This window comes from Pelobates fuscus, chromosome 1 (assembly GCF_036172605.1).
Source record: "Pelobates fuscus isolate aPelFus1 chromosome 1, aPelFus1.pri, whole genome shotgun sequence".
NCBI lineage: Eukaryota > Metazoa > Chordata > Amphibia > Anura > Pelobatidae > Pelobates > Pelobates fuscus.
The window spans coordinates 411,875,080-411,903,052 of record NC_086317.1 but is presented as its reverse complement, the minus strand read 5'-3'; the positions used below and the strand labels follow the sequence as shown (position 1 = coordinate 411,903,052).

At 38.5% G+C, this 27,973-nt stretch overlaps 1 protein-coding gene across 3 annotated transcripts in view; it reads right to left on the bottom strand.

The window, feature by feature from the left end:
* The window catches only part of ZNF385A (zinc finger protein 385A), a 288,914-nt gene that overhangs the window by 32,704 nt on the left and 228,237 nt on the right, over positions 1 to 27,973 (bottom strand). For all 3 annotated transcript variants that reach the window (XM_063428400.1, XM_063428391.1, XM_063428381.1), the window contains 2 exons: positions 25,384 to 25,494; positions 8,789 to 8,951 (listed from right to left, as the gene is read on the bottom strand). In XM_063428400.1, the coding sequence (XP_063284470.1) occupies positions 8,789 to 8,951; positions 25,384 to 25,494 (274 nt within the window). The remainder of the gene's footprint in view (positions 1 to 8,788; positions 8,952 to 25,383; positions 25,495 to 27,973) is intronic.

Here is a 27,973-nt window from a genome sequence, read left to right as displayed (position 1 = left end):
TACAATTTCCCACTATTCTCACTTTAGTGAATAGTTCTATTAGGATGACTGGTACTCAACAGGAGAATAGCAATAATTCAAATGAATATGTGCAAATTCTGAATTTCTTACAATGATGTAATACAAAGTGCTCTATTAAAACCAGCCGTGAACTTTCTTTCCAAATTGTCCTATGTCAAACTACATAACATGATCTATGTAAAGCCAGACAGTATAATCACATACACAATAGTTTAAATGCAAACATATGGAGGCTTTACTACATTCTCACAAAAATAGTAACACTTTAATGTGACACAGTGTGTAAAGAGGCTTGGTTTCGCTATGGATGAGTTAGATTAACTAGCTGCATAATATTTTAACTGCGATTATAGGTGGACGATATCTATCTGATAAAGTGGTATATGACTGTTGTATGTTTCATATAGCATGAATGATCACAGCTACTTTTAATAATTTATTTAATATGTTTTTTATTTGTATCAGTCTATGGATTTATAGTGAATAAAAACATAGTGATTTTACGCGCTGTTAATCTAGAAGATAAATACATGTTAATACAAACAGCTCTATAGATTATGGAAATGTTCTCAGTAGTGGTTAGCACAGATAGGGAAGGATCGAAGACCTTTGTTTTAAGTTTCTCTTAAAACACTGAATGTTGCTTAATTGTTGATTTCCATAGCTGTGCTCTCTGCAAGGATGGACTTTAACGTCTGTCTTTTTGAACCATTTTACCCTGATGCGTAATGTTCTTGAGGACCTAGATTATAGGGAAGGAAAAATAAAATTAATTCCACTACCACGGGACATGTTGACATGCTGTGTTGGTGGGCCAAGGTGAAGAGTGGGTCAAGATGAATATTTTGAAATGTGATGTCTACATATAAAAAAGTTGGCTAAAACTAGTCACTGGGGGATCGCTGGTGGGTCATGTTAAGCACCACTGCCCAATTCAACTGGCTGTAAGTTGCAAGGATAAGTCTGATATAATACTGAGTTGCCCAACATTTTTTTTTTTTTTTTTAAATTCTTTATTTTTGCACTCGACAGGAAAGGCAAAAGCAATACGACATGTAAGCTTGCGCAGAAGCCAAAATATACAGGAACATATATTCAAAGACAAATATATAACACCTTTGGCACCCACAACAATTCACTGTATGCAGTCTGTAATACCTGCCCCCTATCGAGGGATTTTTTTTTTTTTTTTTTTTGTAGCAACATCAATTAAGTTCCTTACTGTTACACAGGAGAGGCATAGCGAGAAGTAGCGGTAAGGCAAATCCTGTGCAATAGTATACATTGTTAGATAACCCCTACCAGAGCTCTTATCGTAACACATACCAGTCCTATAGATAATCCACCTCCGGAATTCCAGGCTATCCGCCTCTCTGCAAGTATATTGTACTACTAGACAGGTCTTGTACCTTAAGCAATAGCCCAGAGGCCACCCAAAGTAGGATGAGCCCCAGGGATCCCCGTCTCTCCAACATGTCCCATGTCTGTGTTAGGAAGGAACCACTTCCAAGTGAACTGAGACAACACAAATGAAAGAATAACAGAATAGAAGAGAAAACCCCTATATATATCAAGGGTTTTGTAGAAGTATAAAAAGAAGAGAAGAAGAGAGAAGAAAGAATAGAAACAAGGATTAAGGAATAAAGAGGGGGGGGGGAGGGAGGGCGGACGAGCTAGGGACCCCCCGAAGTAGTGTGCGTGATCCCATCCCATTAAGTATCCCCAGTGCCCGGGGCGCTATTGTCCCACGGTTCCCAAACTTTTTGGAAGGCCGCTACGGTCCCTCGCATCCTGGCAGTAAGATCCTCCATGATCCTGCTGTCCCTAATTCTAGAGATCACCCCCCCGAACTCCGGTCCTCCAGGTGTTAACCAAGCCGCTGCTATAGTTCTACGCGCACTCAAGGTGATTGTCCTCACCAATCTCTGTTCTTTCCTGGACCATCCCTCTATAGTTCTATTTAAAAGATAGATCCATGGGTCTAGGGGGAGGGGTCTGCCAAATGTCTGTCTCATTAGGTTTTCAACAGCCTTCCAGAAACCCTGGAGCGCCGGGCATTCCCACCACATATGGAGATACGTACCCCGGAAATGCCCAACATTTTTAACTACCTACCAACGCCAGTTAGGTGACCACATGCCCTCTTTAGCAAGGAACACATATGGCAAAGGCATAAGGTAGAGCTGTAAATGAATGTCAAAAATGTTTTGCAATAGATTAAAAATGTATATAGGGCTTATATAATGCAGATATGTATTGGAACATCCAGCATTAAGTTGGAATGTTTTATTTTTGGATATAGTAGAAGAATTGCTTTTTAGTTATACATTTTTATATCCTGCAATGTACGGGTTGATTGAGGCAATGTTACAGTATGTGCCTGCAGTGCTTGGCAGGCTGTATTGCCATATAATGAGTTAAGGCTATTAAAATGTTTGGATAAATCATCCACTCAGCTGCACGCTAGAGCAATGCATGTGATTTTTACAGATGTTCATTTTGGTTGGAACAGCGTATCTTGGCAAGCCTTTTTCTGTCCTACAGAAGGTAAATAAAGCTCTTGATGCAATAGTCTCACATTTTCTTAGTCGGAAAACAGGTCAAATACAAACACACAGGTAAATAATCAATAGGACGATAAGAAGAAAGGATATTGTAAGGATGGACAGGTTTGGAAAATGTATTGTATGTACAGGGCTGTATGAAACATAAAGCTACCCTGCATAGTGTGTTTGCTATAAGGTAGGCAAATCAGTGAGTTTTGTTTTAATGGCATATATAGTGGATGATTGACAAATCCCTCCTGCAACAGAAATGGTCCACGCTGTCATATATTCTTTGTTATGTGTCTCCTAAAAGTATAGTGACGTCCCATGTGTCTGCAAAAAACACTGAATATATGTGGTCACGTTCATAAGTATAACAAGAGGTTTGTTTGTTTTTTTCTGCTTTTTTTTATTTTTTTTTAATATGCAAATATACATTTTGTATTGGACTATAATATATATTTTTTAAATTAGCTATTGGTAGCTGCTCTCTCAAGAGACACTATAGTTCTCAGAACAACTACAGCTTAATGTACCATTTACATTGGTGCCTAGTAACACAGTCACTCACACGACCACTAGAGATGCTTCCTGTGTCAGTGCTGCATGCTCTGCAAGGAGACTCTGAATGTTCCCCATTCAGATGCATCGCTTTGAGGAGATGCTGTTTGGCGCAGTGCAGTGTTTTGCCACGCATGCACATTAGTCTCCCAGATCTTTCCTAAGGGAAAGCTCTGGATTGGCGGACATCATCAGCACTGATTATCTCAGCAACAGAGGCTGGGCCAGCCGCGGAGAAGAAGAAAAGGTGAGTAAAATCAGGGCTGGGTACCTAAACAGCCACATAGGTGTCAGGAATAAATTTTTATTCCTGAAACTATCGTGTTCCTTTAATCAAGTTGAAAGAATTCAAATATTTTCTAAAATGTATAGCAAAACATATGCACACACCCACCTAGATACCTAGATGTCACTTTTCCATATTAACCTATAACCTCTTTGTAAGACAAAGATGTATAGTTTAGGGTTGTACAGGATACATTAGTATCATCCCGATGAGAGATGGGCGAAAACAACCTACTGACCCGGGTACATAACCGAATAGGAATGCCAGATTGCTAAATTGTTTTGCATGAAGCATAAGGATGCTTCATACTATGTGGATATGCATGAAGAGAGCTCCTCGAAGTAAGTAGGTTTCATGTGCTGTTGTAGTCACAGTGGTTCCATTGGTATCCTTGCCACAATAAACAGAGTTCACTCTCACAGCACATGAATACTTTACTGCTGCTAAGAGATCTTTTCCTGCACTGTCTAAAAAAGTTATTAATATGTAACCTGCTAAATTATGACCGTTTGACAGCTCTAATATCATTTTAGTGCCCAGTCTCTGTATGCACTCTCTAAATTCAAACAGGGCGATTAAATCAGAGGGAATGCCAAGGCATGGATCCCAAAATGTACAGTCCTTGCACAGTAACCCAGGTTGCCCTGATAGCCATGTTAGCTTCTACAATGTGGTGTTCATTTTGTCCAATACCTAACTGCAATTTTACATTTTAAGCTTTACTGATTATGTGACATATCCGGCACACACTGTAATCATTTTGGAGCTCCAGAGAATTCTCCAGTCCTAATGCACTCAAATTTGTTGGGATGAGTTCAATGCAATGCACAACACATGTACATTTCCCGAATAAAACAGACAGACAGTATAGAGCAAACACGCAAATAGACACAAAGCCTAACTGGGCATAATCAGGTGCACATGCAGTGTGATTCCGGGGTGATGGTGCAAAGGGACATGCTATGTTCTTTTTCAACCCTGCTTTGCTTGTAGGTGGGGGTAGGGATAGTGGGTGGGGGCTAATGCTTTTAGTAGATTAGTTTCTCAGGAAACTTGTCCAAATCTTGATAAGTGGCCACAGCTGGAAGAGCAATTACTAAATTAACCCCATTTTTGCTAAGGAAACCAGCCAAGGCATACTCCTATATTGCAGCACTGAGCCAGTTCTAGATTTACTGGGCCTTAGGGGTGCCACATCAACATTTTAATCATAATAAAAATGTATACTCAAGGGCTGTTATTTATATAAATTGTGGACAATCTGCGGTCTACCTTTTACCTAATGGAAACATTAGCCTGATGTACGTCAGAAGAAACAGAAGGATAAAGGGTCTGTGTTCAAAAATATACGCAACAATATAATCTGTATAAACACGTGTAATTTACAGAATGGCTCTTTAGAGAGAGAAAGGTGACACTAACAGGGTTATCCACAAAATCATGAATATTTATGAAGTCACCTAGGATTTACAAATTTAAAGCCAAAGCAGCTGAGCCGGAAACATTGCTGACTTGAAGAATGTTCCAGTTTGGTGGGTTTGGCCTAAGTTCTGCAATCCTCTTGTCGATTCTCCACAATTCCCAATTTAGTGAATTATTTCAACAATCTAATTCACTAAACTCCAAATTGTAGTAAATTGAAATCAGCTCAGCTACAGACAAAATTTGAATTTACTACAATTTGAGGTTTAGTGTAAGTCACATGCAGAAAGGTGTGGCTAGGGCTGCATAAACACAATTATTTAACTCCTAAATGGCAGAGAATTGAGCAGTAAGACTGCAGGGGCATGATCTATACACCAACACTGCTTCATTAAGCTAAAGTTGTTTTGGTTCCTATAGTGGCCCTTTAAATATGAAATTTAGTATACATTGTCGACAATCACCACTTTAGCAAAACATCTGGAATCCGCAATCAAGAAACTTGGAAGAGATTTATCAATGCAACCAAGTGCTAATCTGGGTAGAAAGTGCTAAATATAGAAGTACATTCTATATTGGTTTCCATAGTGGCTGGTTTTTATTTTGCACTTTGCTCCAGAATTGGCCTTCATTTTTCTCTTGCTAAATCTGCTTTAAAACAACCTCTGGCATTAAAAATAGTAATTCTATGTGCAGCCACATTCATAAAGATTACAGCTCATATATTTCTTCAAACCAATTCGTTGGGGACTAGAGACTGGTGTGTGAAGGTACCCCCTATAGCCCACCCAGAGGGATAAAAATCTGCTAAAATGAGATAATATATTCCCTTGCTGCTGCACTGACATTTCTTCTGCAGTTTTATTTTTGGTAACTTTCCAGCAACATACTAGAATCTTCTGATCATATTATCTGTTATTTCAAACAATCTCTAAAGAGATCTACAGTACATCTTTTAACTGATATTCCTACTTTGTTCAAAGACTTTTGATTAGGAGAGGTATAAATAAATCACAGCATTGCCAAAGTCTAAATTGAAGTAGAAATGTAGTATGTCGGTATATAAAGATCTAAAACTGTATATCACCTTTTAACCTACATTTTTTTTTATTACATTGTTTTCAATATAATTGTATATTTCTGCTGACAAAATTATATATATATATAAAACATTTTTTTCTAAACTGGAAAAGCAGCATGAATTTCAAATTGTATTCCAAATACGCTGAATGCTAAAACAGAAACATAACTGACTTGGACATTTTTTTACGATTTATCTATTTCGATCCAAAATTTAAAATTCTAAATTGACTTTGAATTGCTGGCAGTTCACTCTTTAGTAAAAAACCATCTTCATCTCTCAATTTTGAAAATTGTCTTTTGTGCTCCAATAGTAGCTCTTCTACCTGTCTGGTCTAAACCATAAAACGATGCATTTTTATAGTAGGTCATTATGAGATGAAAAAGATGAAAAGCACCTTTTTTTGTAGTTGTTGTTAAGTACTGCCTCTCCCTTTGCTCACATGGTAGCATCTCTGGGAACGAGTATTTAAATGCCAGTTGGGAGGATATCCCAATCAGAGTCTATCCAGTCACTGGTTTGCCATAGAACAACCATCCGTACCAAGGAATTGTAATTTCCGACAAATCATTTTTTCTTTACACTGGTACACTGGTAAACCTTTGTGATACATTTATCTAAGAGGCTGGTTGCTTAACAGACTTCACATTTTGTGTCTCAGTATCTTACCAATGTCTACGGAGAATCTACTGTCGTTGTTGGGCAAAGAAAACAGTGGGACTACATAATGCACATAATTTGAATGCTGCTGCTTTCTTCTTGAATAAAATAACTGCTTTATTGATTTTTCCTAACGTTTAAATAATGCACATCCTAGCATTAAGACTATGCATCATTCAACAAAGAACTAAGGGAAAAAGAACCAGTTCACTTAGTGTCACAAGAAACCACGTTAAAACCCATTAGAGAGCAAACTCATAAACCGTAAGAGGCCCCTATTTTCCATAATATGCCTTGGCATAATATTTACTTTTGTCTTATTCACATGACAACAATTACATTTACCGTCAAGTGGAATATTGACATAAAACATTGTGTAAATTATATCTCCAGGGAGTTGAAACAGATTGAAACAACTATGGTTGGCCTTAGTCAAACTGAAAAAAAACAAATTGTTACTAGAGTATAAAAAAAAACCTGTATACTATATTACCACCCATGGAATGTAACTACGGAATGCCAGTAATTGCAGTACACTGTGCCACCACCTTGATCATGGGTCTACGGCAATATGGAAGATACTATACGATGTATCACAACTGTGGCCATTTTATTTTTTAAAGCTTGCTAAAATGGGGTCGAAGCCAAGTGCATGCTGGGAAAACTTGACTCCAAAATTTTACTGCCAAGTATTCATTTACTTCAATGGAAAATTCAGATCATGGTGGGTGGTGCATGAGTGAAACAAATGTCTGTAAGTCAGCACACAAACTCAACAATTTAGAAAGGCTGTAAATGCACTTCAAAATGGTCTTGGAATAGTCCAGTGTGACATTTGATTGAGGTGAGTTGTGGTGCATGAACAGGAGTACAACAGTGATTTGGTTCCTGTTCTTGTCTTGTCAGGCATGTGTCAAAAAAATATGTCAGGGGCCCTGAGGGTAGAGGTAAACAAATCTACCACACTCGCTCTATCCTACTGTGTTCTACTATCTATCTTAACTATAGCACACATGTTAAAATATAGAAACCCCCCAAATGACAGGTGTTGCATGCCATGGTTTTAGATGCTACGTTTTGGTGAGTATTTAATGTAATAAAGCACCAGTAATACACAATGTTTAGATCCACCATAGTCAATTTGCATGTTTTTGAATAAGCCTAAAGTTTTCATGAAAAAATTTACAAGCAAAACAATTCAGTCCTTCCCAGAAAGCATGCTAGGATTTGCTGCTAGTAAAACTGAGTGCATAATGCTCAGCGTTTTCTCAGTTACAGGCACACTCCAAGCACCACAACCACTACTGTTCACTGCAGTGGTTATGGTACCAGGAGTTTCCTGGTGTGGTACCATAGGGAGATGTCAAACTGTCTTAGCATGGCGCATCACATCCAGTCTCCTCCGACAGGAGAAACCAGTTGTCACTGTAAAACAAAGCAGAACTGCAATCATTGGCTGAGAATGTAGGCCGATCACTGTCAGCCAATCACTGCAGTCCTCTATCTCTTCTGCTTTGCTCTAAAGTAAATAATATATGGTTTCTCCTGATAGAGAAGGCCAGATGTGGCAGATGTGCTGGTGGGACCCAGATGAGTTGTCAAACCATGCTAGAACACTATGGCCACGCACTCTTGGCACCATAATCACTACAGCAGGCTGAAGTAGTTTTGCTGTTTGGAGTGTTTCTTTCACAATATAATTAAAAGCTATTCTGCTTATGGAGCAAAAAGTAAGAACTGATACTTCACCATATTAGAGTCCACCTGTTTCAGCTATTTGTGAAGGATTCTCTTGAATTATAATTTTAGGTTTTGGGATTGTATTATCCTAAAACTGTTAACTTGCAACCAAGAATTAAATTGCATTGTGTATTCACTTTACCATGGCTTTCTCTTCCCCAGTTTACAATCTGTTACATCAACCGTTGCCTCAAACATTAAATAACTTACTACCCACAGTATACAGGCAGCCAAACACATACTTACCTCAAACTAAAAATGCCTTATGTGAAGATTACTAATATTGGAAACTACAGCTGTTGTTGATTACGTTTTCCATGAAGCTCATCTTAAAAAATCCCTAATCAGATGGAGAATAAGCTAAAAGAGTCCACATTTAATCATTGCATGACACTGGCATGCAGTTTAGCTGCAGTGTCTAAGAATCACACTGAAGTGAATAGCTCATGTTGAATATTGTCTGTCACTCACCTTTGCTGTCAGTGTCGCTCTCTGTGACGCTGGGTACCGGACTGATCATCGGAGTGGTTCTGTCTCCATCCTGTCCTCCCTCTTTCTTTCGGGTCTTGGCATTTTCTATTCCCTTCACTCTCCGAGCATGCCGATTCCCTTTGTAATGTGCCTCCGCTTGGTTCTGCAGGGAGAGAAGACATTCAGTTGATTGGTCAAGCTTTCATAGTAATGTAGGCACCACTAAAATATCACATTCTCCTAGTAAACACAAAAAAACACCTTGAGAACTGTGCTGTGTGCCTTTTACATACCATGTTGCTGAAACAAGCATTATTGTCTGCACGTGTTGTCCTATCTAGTTCTCTGTGTTTCTGTGCTGTCCAACTATCACTCCCTGTGAAATCATAAATGGCTCTGCCTTGTGACAAGAAGCATTTGGTAGCAGCAGGAGGGTGTGTATTTTGGGGAGGGGGGGGGGGGTTGTTATTTAAATATGAATCTTAAATCTGCCATGATTTCTCTTGCAGCAGTGACTCATTTGTTTCAGAAGGGAGCTTAGTGCTTGTTAAAAATATAAAGGAAAAAAAATGTATATTGCCACAAGCAATGTCATAGACAGGGTTACATGAAGAAGATCTGAGGACAATCCATAATTATAAATCTAAGGGGTCACATTTTAGGTATTTGTCCTACATAAACACTGCTACCTCAATCATATTATGCATCAATAAGACATATTGAAACAAGCCACGTGCCCCCATGCCTGCATGCTGTCCAGTACTCAAACAGTTGTGGACAACTGCAAAACTACTCAATGCAAACTGCATGGTGCAGTTATGATAAATGATCTTGGCTTTTAGCATTGGAACTGCTAACAAAAGTGGCTAGAAGGAATATTGGATAGGCTTTCCTTTCAATGTCATATGCTATGACATGAACACTGTATAACTAAAGCAGGTGAACTGGATGTGGACAACTTATAAACAAACATCTTATTCCAAAATCCAAAATGGTCTCCTCATAACATCCCGTCAGAAGGGTTACCACTAGATAAATGATAGTGATGCGTAATCTTGACTACTAGATGTTTGTAAACTACATTTCCCACAATACTGGTTGTTACCACAGGAGATGTAGGTTACTATGATATTAGAGAAAAAAAAGTAGCAAGAGAGGTGAGAACGGACAACAGCTCAATTAGCCTGCTCAGATCTAAAGCTGGTTTTAGCTCATCTTGTGCCATTACAGAGAGAACATATCTGAAGCATATCAGACTGGTCCCACCCGTACGGGTAATCCAGATCCAAAATGCCAGCAAGTTCCCTCTGCACGAGAGATACAGCAACTCCAGATGATCGTTTCAACCTTGTAAGGTATCATCAGTGAGGTATAGCCAATGGCCACTAGGCACCATGACCAAGGGGTCCATGTCTGGATTGCCCTTTAAACTCTCTTGCTACTTGGTTTTCTCTCCTTAAGTCTCCTACTATGATATTAGAACACCTATGTCCCCCAAATGAGGATACTGGGGGCTAATAGCATTTTCATTGATTTTCCATTTATGTTGGTTGTGACATATATTCCCTATGTGATCAGGGTATGTGACCAGATAGTGTGTTTTTTTTTTCTCTATTTTCCTTGATCACAAACTTTCAGCAAGTATTGGAGTTACCTGCCTTGGTACAAAAAACAAAAACAAAAAAACAACAACTGTGATTCTACAAATGTTGGTGATGTAAGTTGGTAAAAATCACATTGAATCACTTCAGAATTCCAACTATTTATACACTTTCATATTCAACATATAGAGTTGAGGCGTATGTTGTAACAAGACCGAAGTCAACAATATTCAGTTCATTTAGAAAACATTACAAAACTCTATCGCTGTGGAAGCAATAGTGCTTCTTGCTCTGTTTTATTTCTGTACTTTGATGACATGTAGGAATGTATTCCATCAAACGACCCAGTCAAACTAATGACTGTTGCTTTTAAAGATGGAATATTCAGGGTTTGTGCTCACCTTTGTTCTTACAACACGGGATTAAGTGAACTCACTTTGTTGTAAGTATGTTCGTTATTATGAACTGTATTATTTGGTAAGCATTGGGTTTATTCCTGAACACAGTGACTGTGTGTCTACACTTTATCAGAGGTCATTGTGGCTTAAGAACCTTTTATTTATGAAACAGTGTCACAGTGGAACCTTGTCATTGGACTTATCATATCTCCTGATTTCAGTGAAAAGACAGAGAAGCAATTTTCTACTAAGAGGTACATAAGATGCGCTGGCAATATGCTTTCAATTTGTAATTCAACAACTGAAAACAAAAAAAGGAGGCAGTTAAGCAATGGACGGTCCTGCTTTTTATATTTGTCTGAGAACACCAGCTAAATTGATGAAAGCTATGTATAAATATACACAATTCGTATTACACAGCCATGTTACGATACTGCTGCCCAGCCCATGTGTTCCCTAGTAAGGCTTAATAGGTGTGTACTGGTTTAGAAAAATACCCCTCTCTGTCCCAGACCTTTTCTTACCTGAAGCTGAAGGAAGCAAGGTGAATTGTTGGTGTAGGACCCACCTAGGAGGTTTGCCTTGACGTGGCAAGTGGGCTTACACTCAAGTGGCCACTGGAGAGATACTAAAAACCCTCTAGTTATTTAAATGTGCATAGGAATTTGGAAAAGCACACAAGTAACTATTTTCTTTTGTTTTAAACAAAGCTCTGTAAAAATGCTTTTTGGCTGCACTTTCAAGAACTATGGTATAAACTATTTTATCTTTACTGGCCTCTTGACATTGATGTCTGCCTTTCTGTCCATGCACATGCTATAAAATATTTCAGCAAGGACTTGTGAAAGAGAGCTGTTTATACATCAACTTCATGTTGTAGATTCCTTTATATACACAAGTCATTAATCCTATGTACACATACAGAAATATATGCAGTGTTCAGATCATGCAACATGGTCATATTCCACAAACATAAGCACAGCTTGTGCACTTGCCAGACTCCAAAAGCATTTCAGATGTGCACAGACATTTCTGGCCTTAGTAAGGTGTTGAGTGAGCTTATATGCTGGGCTAAAACCATATCATATGTCATTTCTGGCTACCCACCCAGTTATTGCAGGGATCAGATTTACACGTTAACTGCACTCTTATAGACTGCCTTCCTTCAAAACTTGTTGATAACATGCCTTGGTGCCATTGTGGCCTCTTATAAATCGGTCTTTTTTTTGTAAAAATAAAAATAACAAATAAAATATATATATATATATATATATATATATTTACACATGTAAATATAATATAATATTGAGACGAGATCCTTCCCACTATTGGAACTGTTGCTCACTGTATATTTTTTTTTTAATTCTATGTAATTTTAGAGATTGTTCATAAAAATCCCACAAAATCAACAGATAATTAAGTCGAAACATCTGGCACCAACAATCGTTCCACAATCAAAGTCACTTCGTTAATATTTCTGCCTCATTCTGATGTTTGGTATGAACGAGAATGGAACATCTTGATCATGTGAATCTGCTTTTAAGCATGGAGCTCTTGCCACAAGATTCGTTAAGTAGACATTGGCATCAACGAGCAAATGTACAGAAAAGTGTAAAATGACCATTAAAGCAGTTCTGCCTTTTTTTTGTTTTTTAAATAAGCCCTTTTTTGTTCCTCTATTTCTCCTTTTTATTTGATGTGCAATTCACCTTTTTTTTTTCACTAATAGAAAAAATTATGATTTTATTTTTCTTATTAGGAGCTTGATTTTTTTGCAATGTGTGGAGCTTAAAGGGACACTACTGTCACCTGAACAGCTACAGCTTATTGTATTTGCTGATTGGCCAGGGCTGTGTTTGACTTCTGCTGGCTCTGCCCCTGATCTGCCTCCTTGACACTCTCAGCCAATCCAATGCATTCCCATGGAAAAGCATTGTGATTGGCTCAGATCATCAATCATCAATTCTGATGATGTCAGCTAAAGAGGCCGATCAGGGGCAGAGCCAGCAGTAGACCAAGGACTGCAACTAACTATCTCTAAATATATATATCTCTAAAGTGATAAAACATCTGGGTTGCAGATTCCAGACCTTACATGGTTGATTTGCAATTTGGTAAATGTTATACTGGCCTGGGTCTACAAAACGTGAGAATTTTAGCTGATCCCCCACACCAGTTGTAATTAGGTACAGGCACATTTGTGTTTTGCTACACCCTTTCATTGTAATGAAACAGAACAGCTAACAATGTCACTTGACTTTGTCCTAATAAGAGTGAAATAATCCTTCTTGCTTAAATAATTCGATATTATGAAATAAAATGATACTAAGATCTAGTATGAGAGTGGCAACAAATTAAAAATGCAGACAAGGCAGTGTCAGTGTTCGGACCTTGATTTTTCTTTTAATTTAAAAAAGTCATAAAAGTTTAATAGGGTCACAAAGAAAATCAATTTAAAGATAAAGCAATAAACAAATATATGAGGTGGATCGGAAAGTAAGGTCAATATAGGGGTTATAGACAAACTTGAAATAAATCATTCAGTATAATAGGTGTGGAAAAACAATTGATGTGAATTAGAAATTGGCAATTGTTTTTTACCCCAGAACAAAAAGTAAATAAAAGGCTTTTACTGCAGTGAAAAGCACGGGTCATAAAAACAGTAATCTTTTACGCCATACTATTTGTTAACACAAGCAGACATTTTATACAAAAATGATGCAGACAAAGACATTTTTTTTTATATTTTCTCTTTTATTTTTCCAAGTATTATGACAAAAATAGGTGCAGATCTATGAATGCAGCTTTAAAGAGGAAAAACAAATGTAAAAAAATCAAGTGTCCTTTCGCCAATTTCTACAACAAAAACAGACATGGAGGCGCAGCAGACTGTGGGAGAAGAAATGAGAAAAACAAAGAAGAAAAGTTATGGCTACAAAAAAAAACAAAATAAAAGGAGCAGAAAGTAACAGATCGAGAGCAGAAGGAGAGAGCAGTCTCTCCCTTTTGGCTGCCATTGAGTCGACATACGCTTAATATCTCCCCACGCCGCCTCAGTACAGTGTTTAGATAACTGGGGATTAACAGGAAGTCGCCTCTGAAAAAATTCTTGGACGGCCTTATCCACAACACACCAGCAGTCTCCTGAGGCAGAGGGGAATCTGTCAAGCTCCTCACTGCCAGAAATACTACAGGCCCAACTTAAGAGGAAGGGATGAAATTTGCTGATTTGAAGCAATCAACTTTTAATCAAGATGATAATTAGATTATATAGCTTCCATATGAAAATGCCTTTAATTACATCTGCGGTAATAAAGCTGTGGGTTTGATTGCTAATCAGGAATTATGGTCGCATAAGGATGTGGTGTTAATGGGTGTTGGTCCAAGTCTTTAACACCCTCCAGTCCTGACAGTTATCTACTACAATTAAGCTGTCATACAATGGCAAATTAAATATATTTTCTTTTCTTTTGACAAAGTTTTTCCATGACGCATTAAAGAGTCCTGAGAAATTCCACAGATTGGGGTTTTATGAACTCATGGACAACGCAACAAGCACATCCCCGTTCTGAGCAGTCTTGACATTTCAGTATTTGAGCTCATGATTAAAACGGATCCTCATATTTTCCTTTCGTGTATGAATGTATTTCCATGTAGAATTCTGTGAAAGCAATACACAGTTACATCTGCCTGGAGAAGTGCAAAAAACACCCAGATAATTCCTCTTTCCATTCTCAAATTGAGCTGCTTATAAAGAACGTGATATACCAAAAATCTGAGCATATGTACAATATTTCAACCTATATAGGCGTCATCTGCCATTCACGTCGCTCCCAAGCTTGTTCTGCCGTGCAATCTGGCAGAAAACGATTTAACCCCTACAGAATCAAATGTTACACATTGCTGCCATCACAATCTGTGCCCTGGAGACCTAATGCCAGTATGAAATATCCTGCTTATTTAGCTTTATCAGGTTTATACAATCCTTTAGTTGTTAGTTTAGTGAGTTTGATTTTAAAATAGAAACAGATTGTTATGATGACATGGACCACCTGCTCTGAGGGGCTAAACCAGATATATTATCATCATGAATTTAAGCATTTTGTAACTCGTTCTACTGACTCGTGGCAGCTGGAGGAATTAACCAATCACAACTGCTAAGCACATGGCAAGTAAATCACCTTCATTTAGGAAGCTACTTACGAAATGCCACCCAATAGAGGAACTCCCTTGCAATAACACTTTAGAAATAGAATTTGTAAAATGAGTTAACTTTTGGGGTGACAAATGACTGCACAATGGTTTTCCAAGCAATGCTTTGTTGACCTTCTGATGCTGGAAGGGTTAAATAATGATTCAGATTTTATATTTAGCCATGAATTTTGTGCAGTAGGCATGAATTCACACTTTTAGTGATACTCATCAGAAGTTTAACACAGTATTTGACACTGTAACAGATGGGCTGATGGGTAATGTGGGATCTAATTAATACAGGCTTTACAGTCTTCTTGCAGATACACGCAAACTGGTTATATTTATATCAATGGAAGAGCCTTGTTATTTTGCTGTAACAGAGTTGCGAAATAGGATAATTTTAGCAGTGGGGCAGAAATAGAATTAGCTTGGGATGCATACACTAATCTTGCTGTCTTTCAATAGCACTCAGCAGGATATTGGATAACCTATTGTCAGCTCAATATTCAGAGGTCAAGTACTATTGAACGTTAGTTGTGCTTGATTCCAAGTGCTCTCTCATTTGGAACAAGTGGGAAAAGCTCTTTAAATTCAGTTTTTACAGGTTCATAGCAGCAGAAAGCACAGTAAAGCATTTACACACATTATATATAGCATAACCGTAGGGCTAAGTCCTGTTGAAGGATACTTGAGCTCGATTTCAAGGGCTCACTCATTTGAAACAAATGAGGGGAAGTTTTTCAGTTTAGTTTTCTAAAAAGTTCATATCAGAAAGAAAATGTACAACAAGGTCTATGCAACATGAAAATGTACAACAAGGTCTATGCGATATGTTGTTTCGTCCGGTTCTTATGATATTATATTCCCAATAGAAATATTGTTATGAAATCTATGGGTGTATAAATTGTGGGTGTTGCGTTCTAGGGTGCATGTAACTCTGGATATGCAATCCAGTAAATACGAAAGTAAAAAGAAAAACCATAACTGGTCCAGCATTCCTGAATTCAGAGCTCTCCTTCGTGTGCCCGTCTTAATAAAGTTCTGAATATAGGAGTGCTGAATTGTTTGGTTTCCTTCACTTGTTGACAGAAGCAGAGTCACAGTCCTATCTGGCAAGAGTTTGGACTATAATCCCATTGATGGACCATAGGTCACCAGGTTTGACCCACATGAATGGTCAGACATTTAGGTCAAACTGTGTGGCACAACTCCTATCTGTAGACCTTCTAATCAGACCTTCTTTTTAAATTTACTTTGTGTTGTTTTGAATCCCATTAGTTGTCAGTGACACCGCAGGTTTGTCTGGAAACATTGGCAGTGCTGAGGTTAGAATTACATAAACTGGTTTTAGATCACACCCAATCAATCTCTGGGACAGAAATCCCTCTTTCATCCTGAAGCTTTGGTAGATAAAGCTATGGTTTACTGATACAAATGTAGGCTCCATTGGGAAATGTAAGATTTTTCATTGATGACATCTTGAAATGGCAAACTTTTCACCTCTAAGTAAATTTTTCCTTTTAAATGCTATCTGGCAATTTTTACCAGTTAATGAAAATGATGAATTGCTGCTTTGGTGCGTTATGGTGTACTCATCACAATAATCTACCCAGTATGGGTATATACCACTTTATCATATAGCAAGGGGAAATTAATACACAATTCAAATGGAAGAAGTGTTGCTATGTATTCTGTCAGTGAAAGCGTGTGTGCCAATGACTGTGTTACTGTCAGTGAGTGTATGTCAGTGTACGCGTACCAGTGAGAGCACAAGGGAGGCCTTTCTTTGATTCTTGCACCGGGGCCCTGAAATTATAGTTATGCCCCTGGACCTGCTTCCCCTTAAACTGTAACGCACTGCTCCCAAGATGCAATGTTATTAGCAACACAAGCAGAGTAAAGATTGAGATAATTCGAATTGATGATCTCAGCCAATCAAATATTTCCCCTATATAAAAGCATTGGATTGGTTGAGCTCCCAAATTCTGATGATGTCAGCCAAGGAGGCGGATCACAGGCGGACTTGACCCGCACTGGAATAAAGGTTAGTTTTTACTGTATTTAAGAGTAGAAAAGGAGAGGGCAGGGGGTTAGATTGTTGTTGTGTTTAACAGTATAAGGTCAGGAATACATGTTTATGATCACATAGTGTTCCCTTAAATGTGTACTGCCACCTGCAAAATATTATGAGTTTTTAGCATGTGATAGTGTCTGTGTATCCCAAGGTGAGGATGTTATGGAAATAAGTTTTTATTAATAAAAAAAAGCTACAAAAAAAAACAAAAAACACTGTAACAAGTCACCCTCCGCCCACTTTTTCCCAAAGCTACTTCTTTTTTCCTCTGCGGTAGTGCTGGGAGGAAATTATCTTGTCATGAAATTAGTGTCTTTAGTGTCATGAAATTTAGTAGTTTCAAGTTATATGCTCTTAATTTTTTCCTACAAATCTGGTTTTAAAAATTGAAGTTGACAATTTTTGTTGTTCATTTTTTTTTGTGTAGGAAGTAGGCCCCGGGTGCAAGAATCAAAGTAGCTGGTCTTGCCTTTGGCACAAAATAGTTTAAAGGACCACTATAGTGCCAGGAAAACATACTCGTTTTCCTGGCACTATAGTGCCCTGAGTGTGCCCCCACCCTCAGGGTCCCCCTCCCGCCGGGCTCTGGTGTGAGGAAGGGGTTAAACTTACCTCTTTCTCCAGAGGTCCTAGAGGGACCTGGCACCCAGACCACTTCATTAAGCTGAAGTGGTCTGGGTGCCTAGAGTGGTCCTTTAACACTGGCCCTGGGGACAGCCAGTAAATTAATGTAACCCTTGTATGTCCGCAGAGTGTACTACTGAAGGAATACTGAGAATGTACAGCATTTTTGTACGCTCAGGGCTGCTTGGGAGACAAAGCTGCCCACAACATGGAAATGCTGTGGGGTTAGGTAACTTTTCTGCTTACTTTGCTTTGTTCTCCTGCAAAAGCGTTACTGGAGTAATGGAACAAGGAGCTCTCAACCACAGAGAAGTGTCACTGCCACTTTAAATTATAATTAAATCAGTGTAAAGAAAGCAGAGCCAAAAAACAGGCTGCTAGCTCTTACGTGACTAACACTACATAATATCCATCAGCCACTTGCATTATTTGCGGCTAGAAAGAGTTTAGCAGATACAGGCTGGAAGTTGGAACCCATTTTAGCCTATACCTCTTGTGAGGTTTTAAATTAAGGCCTATGCTGCTTTTAAAGCCTATAATTGTGAATTACATTTATCCTTCCAAACCCAGAAACCAGCAGGAAATTAAAACAACGAAGAAAAAAAAAAAGGCTTTGGCCTACACCCAAAATGTTTAAACGCACTTTCAGTGGTGTCTATAGAACAGTCAGTATAACATATAATTCAGTACAGTCTGAGCTTCAATGTACATGGACTGCTGAAATAAAAAAATAAAAAATAGAAATGATAATAGAGAAAATGGAATTTAATGAATATACACTATATATATATATTTCCCAGGTCAATACAATGAGTGACATTGAGTTAGGTAATACAAACATTTATCCCTCAGTACACAATTAAAAACAAGAGCAAATATGAATGCATGCTAATAAAAAGGGTCTGTTACTTTTGATGTCACTGTGGGGATTTGAATAAGAACTATACGTACTACTCCACCAATATGTGACATTTAGAGAAATCTCTTCACTAGGAATACTATGAGTGTTTGCAATTTGTGTGTTCAATGACCTCTGTCACTATGACAATACCATTCAATTCAATAACGATTGCAAGAGGTTCTAGGAAAGAACAGATGTGGAGGAATTCTTTATCAGAAAGTATTCTGGTTTACAGACCCGGAGGAATGCTTTTAAGGCCTCTATGTCAGTAAAAAAAAAAAAAAAATTGCTGAAGGAACCAAGTACATTTGCATAGAATATTACACGATTATGTACAGGAAATGGTCTTTTAAATGTTCTGAGCGAAATGTATCTTCATTAAACACCTCCACCACTGCATTTCATTGTATAAAACAGGGCAGCTCGACACAGAATGGAATGCAGCACAGCGGCAACAGTATAATTATATCTAATACGTATGAGAACAGCTTGGAACTTTCTAAATTAAATTAATTGGTCAGGATAGAAAACCCTGAATAGAAGATATAGACTGAACCAAACAAAATGGACGAGTTGCCTGACGAACATGAACTTGTAGCTCAGTACCAACTGGAGGACCACAGACTGCCTGTTTTGTTACAGACTTAGAATTTTTCTTAGTAGATCCATTTCCTCTCTTGTTGTGATATATATATAAACGATACAGCCTATCTGTCCCAAATTTGGTAGGACCTAACAGTAATGTTCCCCGCCACCCCGTCCTTGGCTGGTGTTCTGATGTCCAACGTCTGTGGACAACTGACACACAGGGTGAGCATATCATTAAATGAACTCATACAGTGCTCCACTAATAAAGAGCATTTGACCTATGGAAAAAGAGTATTTGGCATTTAGCACTTTAGGGTTTGATGGAAAATATGACTTAATGTTTCTTCCAAGACCTTGAGAACCATAATACATCTAGGCCTTCATGTAAAAAATTATTAACAGGTGTTTTCAGATACTGACTCTCCGACTTTCGATGAACTATATATCTTATAAACCTCAGCTAGCCACTCTCTGTGTTGTGGGGTGCTAGAGAATCGCGTTTTTACCTGCTAAGAGCTGGAGATCTGTTATTTGGGAAACTAGGAGCAATGGGCTTCTTAAAATGGGCCGCAGGCTTGGGATGTGTAAGATGCTAGCCATATGTAGACTGTTCTTCAGTTCTTTTGTTAAGCCTTAATTTAGAACGACTGACATTTTTCTAAATATATCTGGGATTAGACTAGTGCCTTTTATTAAACACAGAAAGATACATTTATCAAGGTAATCTATGGGCGATTCGGGGGCACACTGGTAAATGTTCACAGACATTCTATTGGTTTCATGGTATTTAGGTACTCCTGTGCCCCAGAATTATGCCAACTTAGCTCTGATGAATATGACCTGAAGCACGGGACCCAGCAGTCCTATAAGCGTGATATATACTTGCAATAATATACTGCCTCATGACTACTGGCAGATAACAAAAGATGTTTTACGATGAATAATGGATTTACTACACATCACATGAAAAAAATGTGGACTCGCTTGCTAGATAACATTCCAGAGGCCATATGCATTCTCTGGGGTACAATGTATCTATTACACAGTTCTTTTCTTTCATTAGTTCTCACAGAAAAGTATGTGTGTGCTTTAGAAAGGGAGAAAACGTTGGACATCAAAGTTTATAACAGAGATGTTAAAGACCTTAAGCAAATCTACCATATTTCTAATTCCCCCCTCTTTAATTTAGCAGATTTTTACAGATTTTTATTCTTGCCCGTCAGAAGCTACCTTACCCTCGAAGGGAACACTAGTGTGTAAATCCTGCCTAAATGTTAATGACCTGGGGTTATTTACCTTATTATTCCCCATCCAATGGGATTCAGTAAACTCAGAATAACAATGCAAATCTGACCATGATGTACCTGGTACATTGATTTATCCATAGTAATTATATATTTATACAAAAAGAATTACCAAAAATGGGGGAATATTTCAGTCTCACATATTATTGCAGGGAAAAATAATTTTCTCATTCCTGAATCCTAATATCCTTTAAGTGATTGCACAAGTACATAAGCAGAGCCCTCCATCCCGCATCACTTCATCTCACCACTGGAAGATAAGTGCAGGGGAAATGCAAATGCTCAATCAACTTGCTCTATGAGAATTCACTAGGGAAGGTTTAAGTACAGTGCACCCGCTAACTTAGACATAAATCGACATAAAAGGAAAAAGGATGGTACATAGTAGGGATAGACCTATTATCAGTTCCGCAAACTATTAGAGCCGATATTCAGCATGTTTCAGATTATTGGTATTAGTCTTGTAATTTACTGATATTACCGATAACTTACTCACTTCTCCCAGTCGCTGCATGTCGTCTTCAGCCAGCATCCAGAAACTCCAGCAGCCAGCCAATGGGGACCACGTCTCAACCTCCCTTCACCCCTCTCTGTGAGTCCCCTCATGCGGAGCTCAACAGAAGGCAGGGAGGTGCAACAGTGAACAATCTCCTGGGCTGACTGAGAGTGATAGGAGTTTGACTGTTGCCAGCAAGTACACTCCTATCAGTAGCAGCACTGTACATGCTGGTATCTCACTGATCCCGGTATGTACTGGATATCTGAGAGGGATGTGAGTGTGATTGCTGTCAGCATGTTCTGTTACAACCAGATTTGTTTAAAACTATGTTTCTTTTTCAAATATCGGAACCAGTTATATGCAATCGGCTAGAAAGGCAACCGATAACCTGCATCGGCTATGGAAAAATTATATTGGTGAATCCCTAGTATATGGACCATCTTATGTACGCACATGTCCCTTTCATGTCTATGGTAGCAACAGGATTGCCTGGGAGTCTTAGCCTCCCCTGCATTTTTGTTTCTGAAGTTAATGTATTTTTCGCCGGAAGGGGAGGACTGGACCTGAAGGAAAGTTTCAAGAAACTGACATTTGTTTATTTGTTTAACAGAAATTGGCTTTATTATCTTAATAAAAGTCTTTTTTTTTACAAGTTGGATGGTCCCTTTATGTAAATATTCTGTACTGATGCTTTGAAAAGCTTAAGAAGGTTCAACCAGGAATACTTAAAATGTGTGTTTTTATTTGAAAGTGTAAGACAGCAGTATTAAGGAAATGTAACCATACAATATATTATAGCTGATTTAATAAGAGACCAGCTGCGCACTGCTCAACATCCTTACTGGCGAGCGTAAATATTACTCTGGTCCTCTCTGAATTTTTTGTCCTCAGAATTTGCAGCTGTGGATGGGAAATAAATACAAAAGCTCTCCCAGGGGTTTCCACCGCCCACTTTACAACCCTCCCATTCCCTCCCTCAGCTGGGTGCTGGGAGCTGAGATATCATTTGAAGAGACCCAGCTGTTCAGACAGCTGTTCCAAATGCAGGACAGTTAACTAAAGCTAGCAGAGACTGATTAGACGTGAAGCAATCAGACAGAGATATAGGTCGTTCGCAATTAATTTCTATTGCGCTTTCTGATCACTATGGATAATAGCTGTGATTAATCCCTTGCAAACAAACAAGTCGAAACGCATGTCACTAGCCTTTTCTGCCCTTATGTAAGTTATGTAACTAGGCAACTCTAGAAGTTGTGGACCACATATCCCCTAATGCTTTGTCAGCATTATGACTGTAAGAGCATTATGGGAGATGTAGTCCACAACATCTGGAGTGACGAAGGGTGACCACCCCTGCGGTATACCAGTGCTTACCTTTTCCATAGCTAACCTTCTGAGGATATCTATAGAAAATGAATACTAGATGCTATATTGCAAACCTTGCTGTCATTGGAGTAAAATATTATAATGTGACCCAAATAAACAGAGTGCTGTGTATGTGTGTAGAATATTGGATATCACATTAGATGCAGAGCAATGGTGAACCTTCACGTGTTTTTAAAAAAGATAAAAGGACAAGCTTTCACGTTAACCAACAACATACAAAAGTATTGACAATTGCTACCACCCTTTGGATGGTAAACTTGAGGAGAGGGCTTGCAAAAAATGACTCACAAGGCTCAAAATCTATGTTGCCATTTTGCCAACCCTGAAAATAAATCTGGGTCTAGTTATCAGGGAAGGGAAGTCTAGTAGAATTTTATTTTCATAGTGGCTTCATGATAAGTGTCAAATAGAATGATGAGAACTGGGCACTGGTTAATGGAGGATCTAGGACTAAAGCCCCTGGTGGTGGTTCTTTCCTCCCAATATTAATCCTCCTCTCTCGCTCTCCCTTCAGATTGGTGGTACCCATATCAGCCCATCCTTACAAGCACGTTGTCTTGGGGTTACTTTTGATTCTGGCCTCACCTTTGAGCTTCACATCCGGTCTGTTGTCAAATCATGCCAATTCCACATCAAAAAACATCGCCCGCTCTAGTAACCTCTCGCATGGACTATTGTAACTCTCACCTTATTGGTCTTCCCAATAGCTGTATTGCCCCGCTACGGTCTGTAATGAATGCTGCCACCAGACTGATTTTCCTCTCTAGTTGGTCCTCTCACACCTCACCCCTCTGTCAGTCCTTACATTGGCTTCCTGTATCATATAGGAGTCAATTCAAAGTGCTAACCCATACCTATAAAGCACTGAATAATCTTAGCCCCTCTTATATCTCCTCACAGATACATAGGTATGCCCCTTCTCGGTCCCTCCGCTATGCCTGTGACCTTCTTCTGTCCACTGCTCATACCCGTACAGCCAACTCGGCTTGCAGGACTTTTCGCGGGCGGCTCCCGTCCTATGGAATAGCCTGCCTACCACCATCAGACTCTTCCCTAGTCTTCAGACTCAGACTCTCCCCTAGTGCCTTAAAACGAATTTCTTTAGGAAAGCCTATGGCCTCCCAGACTAACCTCTACCTCACATACCTGCCTCTTGCTCTCTCCTAAAGGGCAGCACTCTACTCTCTCCTCCAGCTCTGCTTCACTCCCACCTTATTTGATTGATATTTCCTGTCCTAATGTGTTTTATACCCTACCTCCTATAGACTGTAAGCTTGTTTGAGCAGGGCCCTCTTCAACCCTTAGTTTCTTGTAAGTTTTCTTGTAATTGTCCTATTTATAGTCAAGTACCCCCTTTAATAATATTGTAAAGCGCTAAGGAATTTGTTGGCGCTATATAAATCGCAATAATAATAATAATAATAATCACTTAGAATACTACACTATGATGTGTTCCCTCGTGTTTGCATTTTAGGAGATACTTGTTCCTATATATATTTTGAATGCACAATTCAATTTGGTAACTATAGCCACTGTGTGAACTCTCACTCTTTTTATTTATTTAATCCCTCCCTTTACAGATACTGGCACACACTCAAGTTATTTGGATTAGTGGTTTCCATTGACCATTCATGAGCCCCTCCCCATATACTTAACTGTCCTCACATAAATACATATATACCTAGCCACCTATCAAGACTATCATCCATATGTATCCACATGTACATACTATTACAAAAATAGATAGGACACAGTCACACACACATACATACTTAGAAACACAGTCACATTCAAAGACACAGCCATGCACACAGATGACAGACACACAGTCCCATATATATATATATATATATATATATATATAAAACATACACAAACATACATGAACATACACACAGTCGTCTACAAACATACATTTAGTAGATTAGTCAACAGAGGGGGCTGAGATAACCAAAATAGTTCCACACAAACAAAAACACTAATATATTCACACACAGCGACACTCTACATAAATATGCATCTCAATTCACACAAATACAATCCTGCATCAAAACACTAATATTTGATACATGTAAATCCCTGCCTTCACACCATCACACCTCCATACATGAGCACTTTCGTCTTCACACACCGACAGACGATATACACATACATACACACCCTACATACACTCAACTTACAGGGGAGCAAAATATGCTCTGGCATAATGTTGCAATGCACATTTAGAAGTTGGAACACATACATGATAATACACATTGAGTATACTTTAAAGGTAAAGATCATTAAGGTTTTGAGAATTTTATTACACGCTTGGATTTCAGAAGTACACTAGTTATTTCTCCATTATTTTTACTATTCAAAAATAAAAAATAAACTATTAGTACTAGTATATATATACAGAGCCAATATATATAAAAGACAGTACAACATTCACAAACCAATACAAATGGCAAAGAGAACTTTGCCCAGGAGAGATACTTAGCCTGTCAAACTCTTTCATACAAAGTACTTAGCTAGATAGCCCGTGAGCTTACAATCCATACTGACTACAAGATAACACATATCGAGTTCTCATGCTAAACATCTATTTTGTGCACAAAAATACCTTTGATGTATAATTGTAATGATACTACTTCTAGGTTATTTTTCTTTTCTTAGAACACAGACAGTTATGTTAGGAAAACGACACAATTTTGCAAAGTATCACTATACGTGCATAATTTTTCAGATACGTATACATTTCTAATTGCAACTATTTTAATATTACAGCAAAGATATTTTTTTAATTTAATACTATACTAAATATTGCAACTAATAAATACTGGAATCATGTGTGTAATATATCAGTTAAAAACTTCTGCTGGCTAACTTTTGACAATTGTATCAATGATGTATAATCTTTTGTCAAGTGGCTGGCTGAGGTTTCTGGGAATTATTGACCACAACAGCTGCAATACCAGAGGTTAACTGTCACTGGTCTAAACGTATTGGCTGATATCAAGTACACTGTAGGTACAAGCACTTACCTCTGAATTAAATCGGATCTGACACACATTGCAGGATATCACTGGCCTCTTGGTCCTGATAAAGGGGACTCCGAAATTAGGGCTGACCACGGCCTTTCGCACAGGATCCATCTGTGTAGAAAAAGCAGGAGGGAATTCAGTCAAACTCGGAGTTAAACAACACATGCCAGAACAGGGAAGTGAGCGGCCAGCAAAGCTAAGATCTGCTTTCCTTAGACGAGTTTGTCCCAAGCCACTTCATTTCCAGAAATGCACAGAGAGCACACAAATGAATGATGCTGCAGATGAACTGGTTATAACACTATCCAACAAACTAAACGCAGGTGCCCAAGCCCACTGGAGGTTCTATGAATAAAGAGCGGATCGGATCCGGGGACGAGCTTTGCATTTGAAGAAGCAGGAGGTTTGCCGGCAAAGTGTTTATGGAAGGTTTATGCAGCAGGAATGTTTTATAAGGCAACTCGGATTGAATGCTCGATTCTCCCACCCTTCCCCTGGGGAAATCCACCCTCATCACTCATCCACAAATGAAGAAAACCACAGCCAATCAACAGTGATAATCCAAACCTTAAAGGGACAGTAATACCCCCAAAAATGAATATGATTCTCATCAACTGATTCCAGGTATTATAAGCAGAAAAGAAAAACGAACATCAACTAGTTAACGTGATACATGGCAGGTATTTTGGCACAGTCCCCAGGTCTTTAATTAGAGGACATTAATGTGTACAGTAATTAGGGCACTTTGTGAAATAGTCTCTCAATAAAAGACTTGGGAGAGTTTTAACCTCAGATTAGTTTCTTTGTTCTTTAAATATCTCTCTTAAAAAAAAAAAAAAAAAAAGAGAGAGAGATTTTGCAGGACACGATTTTTGAATTTCCTGACCCATTTCCATATTCAAGTGTTATGATTCCTTTACAGAATGATGCTAACACTGCATGCAGGCGAGTGGGAGTGCTGTGTGCTTAACTCTTTGAACACCATCCCATCCTGAGCTATTCTACAGAAATCATACCTCAATAACCAAAGACATCAAAACTTTATCTAGGTTGTCAAAAAAACTGCAACAGGAAAATGCATTAGAGTGTGAATTGCTCAGAATTCAAATTTTAGGCAAATGTAGCTAAAATAAGAAAAACATAGATGAGTTCCCCAATTGAACTATTTTGGCCTAGCATTAGAAATTCACTGAATACATTTTGATTTCACAACAGTTCATTCATTGGTCAGTAAAAGCACCAGAGATTTCACTTTAAAAACAATTTGATTTCATAATTCACACTTGAATTTCCGCAGCAGATGTTTCTTCACTAACAGCAATTTCAGGTTAAGCAAACTGCCTAGCCCTATCAGCTGCATTCAACAATTACTTTGAGATTGACTAAACATTATGGGAGACAGGATCTATTCTTAAAGCATCTCTGTCAAAATGTTTTTTCTAAAAAATGAGCATTTCATGAAAATAAAATCTTTGTGAAATGTTCAATAAGGTTGTGTTCAAATTTCAATGAAATCCAATACAGCCAATAAATATCATAAGACAAAATAGGGACTACTTTATCGTAAGGTAACTTCTGAAGTTGTCAAGACTTGACACAAGGTGTAGCAACCATCATCAAGTTTTGTTACATTCCAAAGCCATAACTAGCAATGTCTGTGGGTATAAAGCAATATCTTGCTCATGGCGAGATAATATCTATGGAGAGACTAACAGGATCTACATAGACATCAGTGTGTCTGATGATAGCCAAGATGATGGTGGCCAAGATGGCATCACCCACAGGGGACAGCATCAGGTAAGTATAACTCACCACTACCACTGCACCCCCAGGACACTGCACACCAAGAACTATTGGCGGATTATCCTCGAGATCTTTCTTCAACCCAAGTTTCTCAGGCAACCTTCATTTGTTCCTGCATTTTAGAATGTGCTTTTAAATGAAGCTGTTGTACCAATGTGTCATGTAATGCTGAAATAAGCAACTCCCTTAAAGGGCTGCTATTAGATTATCCCTACAAGAGCAAATATGAAAAAGTAAACCAAGGTCAGGCAAAATGTATTTGATTTATGACTCTCCAGCTGATGGTAAAATACATAGTCCATGAGCTGCACTCAATGGATCATTGGAACATTAGCTCAATAGCAACTAGAGCTTCATAGTAATTCATTCTATGCTTGCATGGGTAATCTAACCTCCCTACATCTTTTTAGAATATGCACAGGGTGTAAACAAGTTGCTTATGGATGTCCACAATTGCAATGGACCAACCAGTGAAAAAGCCAATGGTGTCCGGCCAATTCATTCTTGTCTTTCTTTTTCTGCATCCAAATATTTATAACAAAATACGGTTCTTTTTCAATGTTCGGTCAGTTTACAAACTATATCGGAAGCAACATAATCGAATTTTACCCAGTGTAGCTTCCAATGATCTTGACAGTTGCATTCTTGTCCAGAGTTTATTAAGTATCTCCAGCAGTGGTGTATCCTGGTTTTGTGCTGCCCTAGGCATGACAAAACCTTTTTTTTTTAAATTCAACCCTGGGGTCCAGTGGGGCTGCTGGGCGGGCGGCGCTGGCGAGGGAGCATT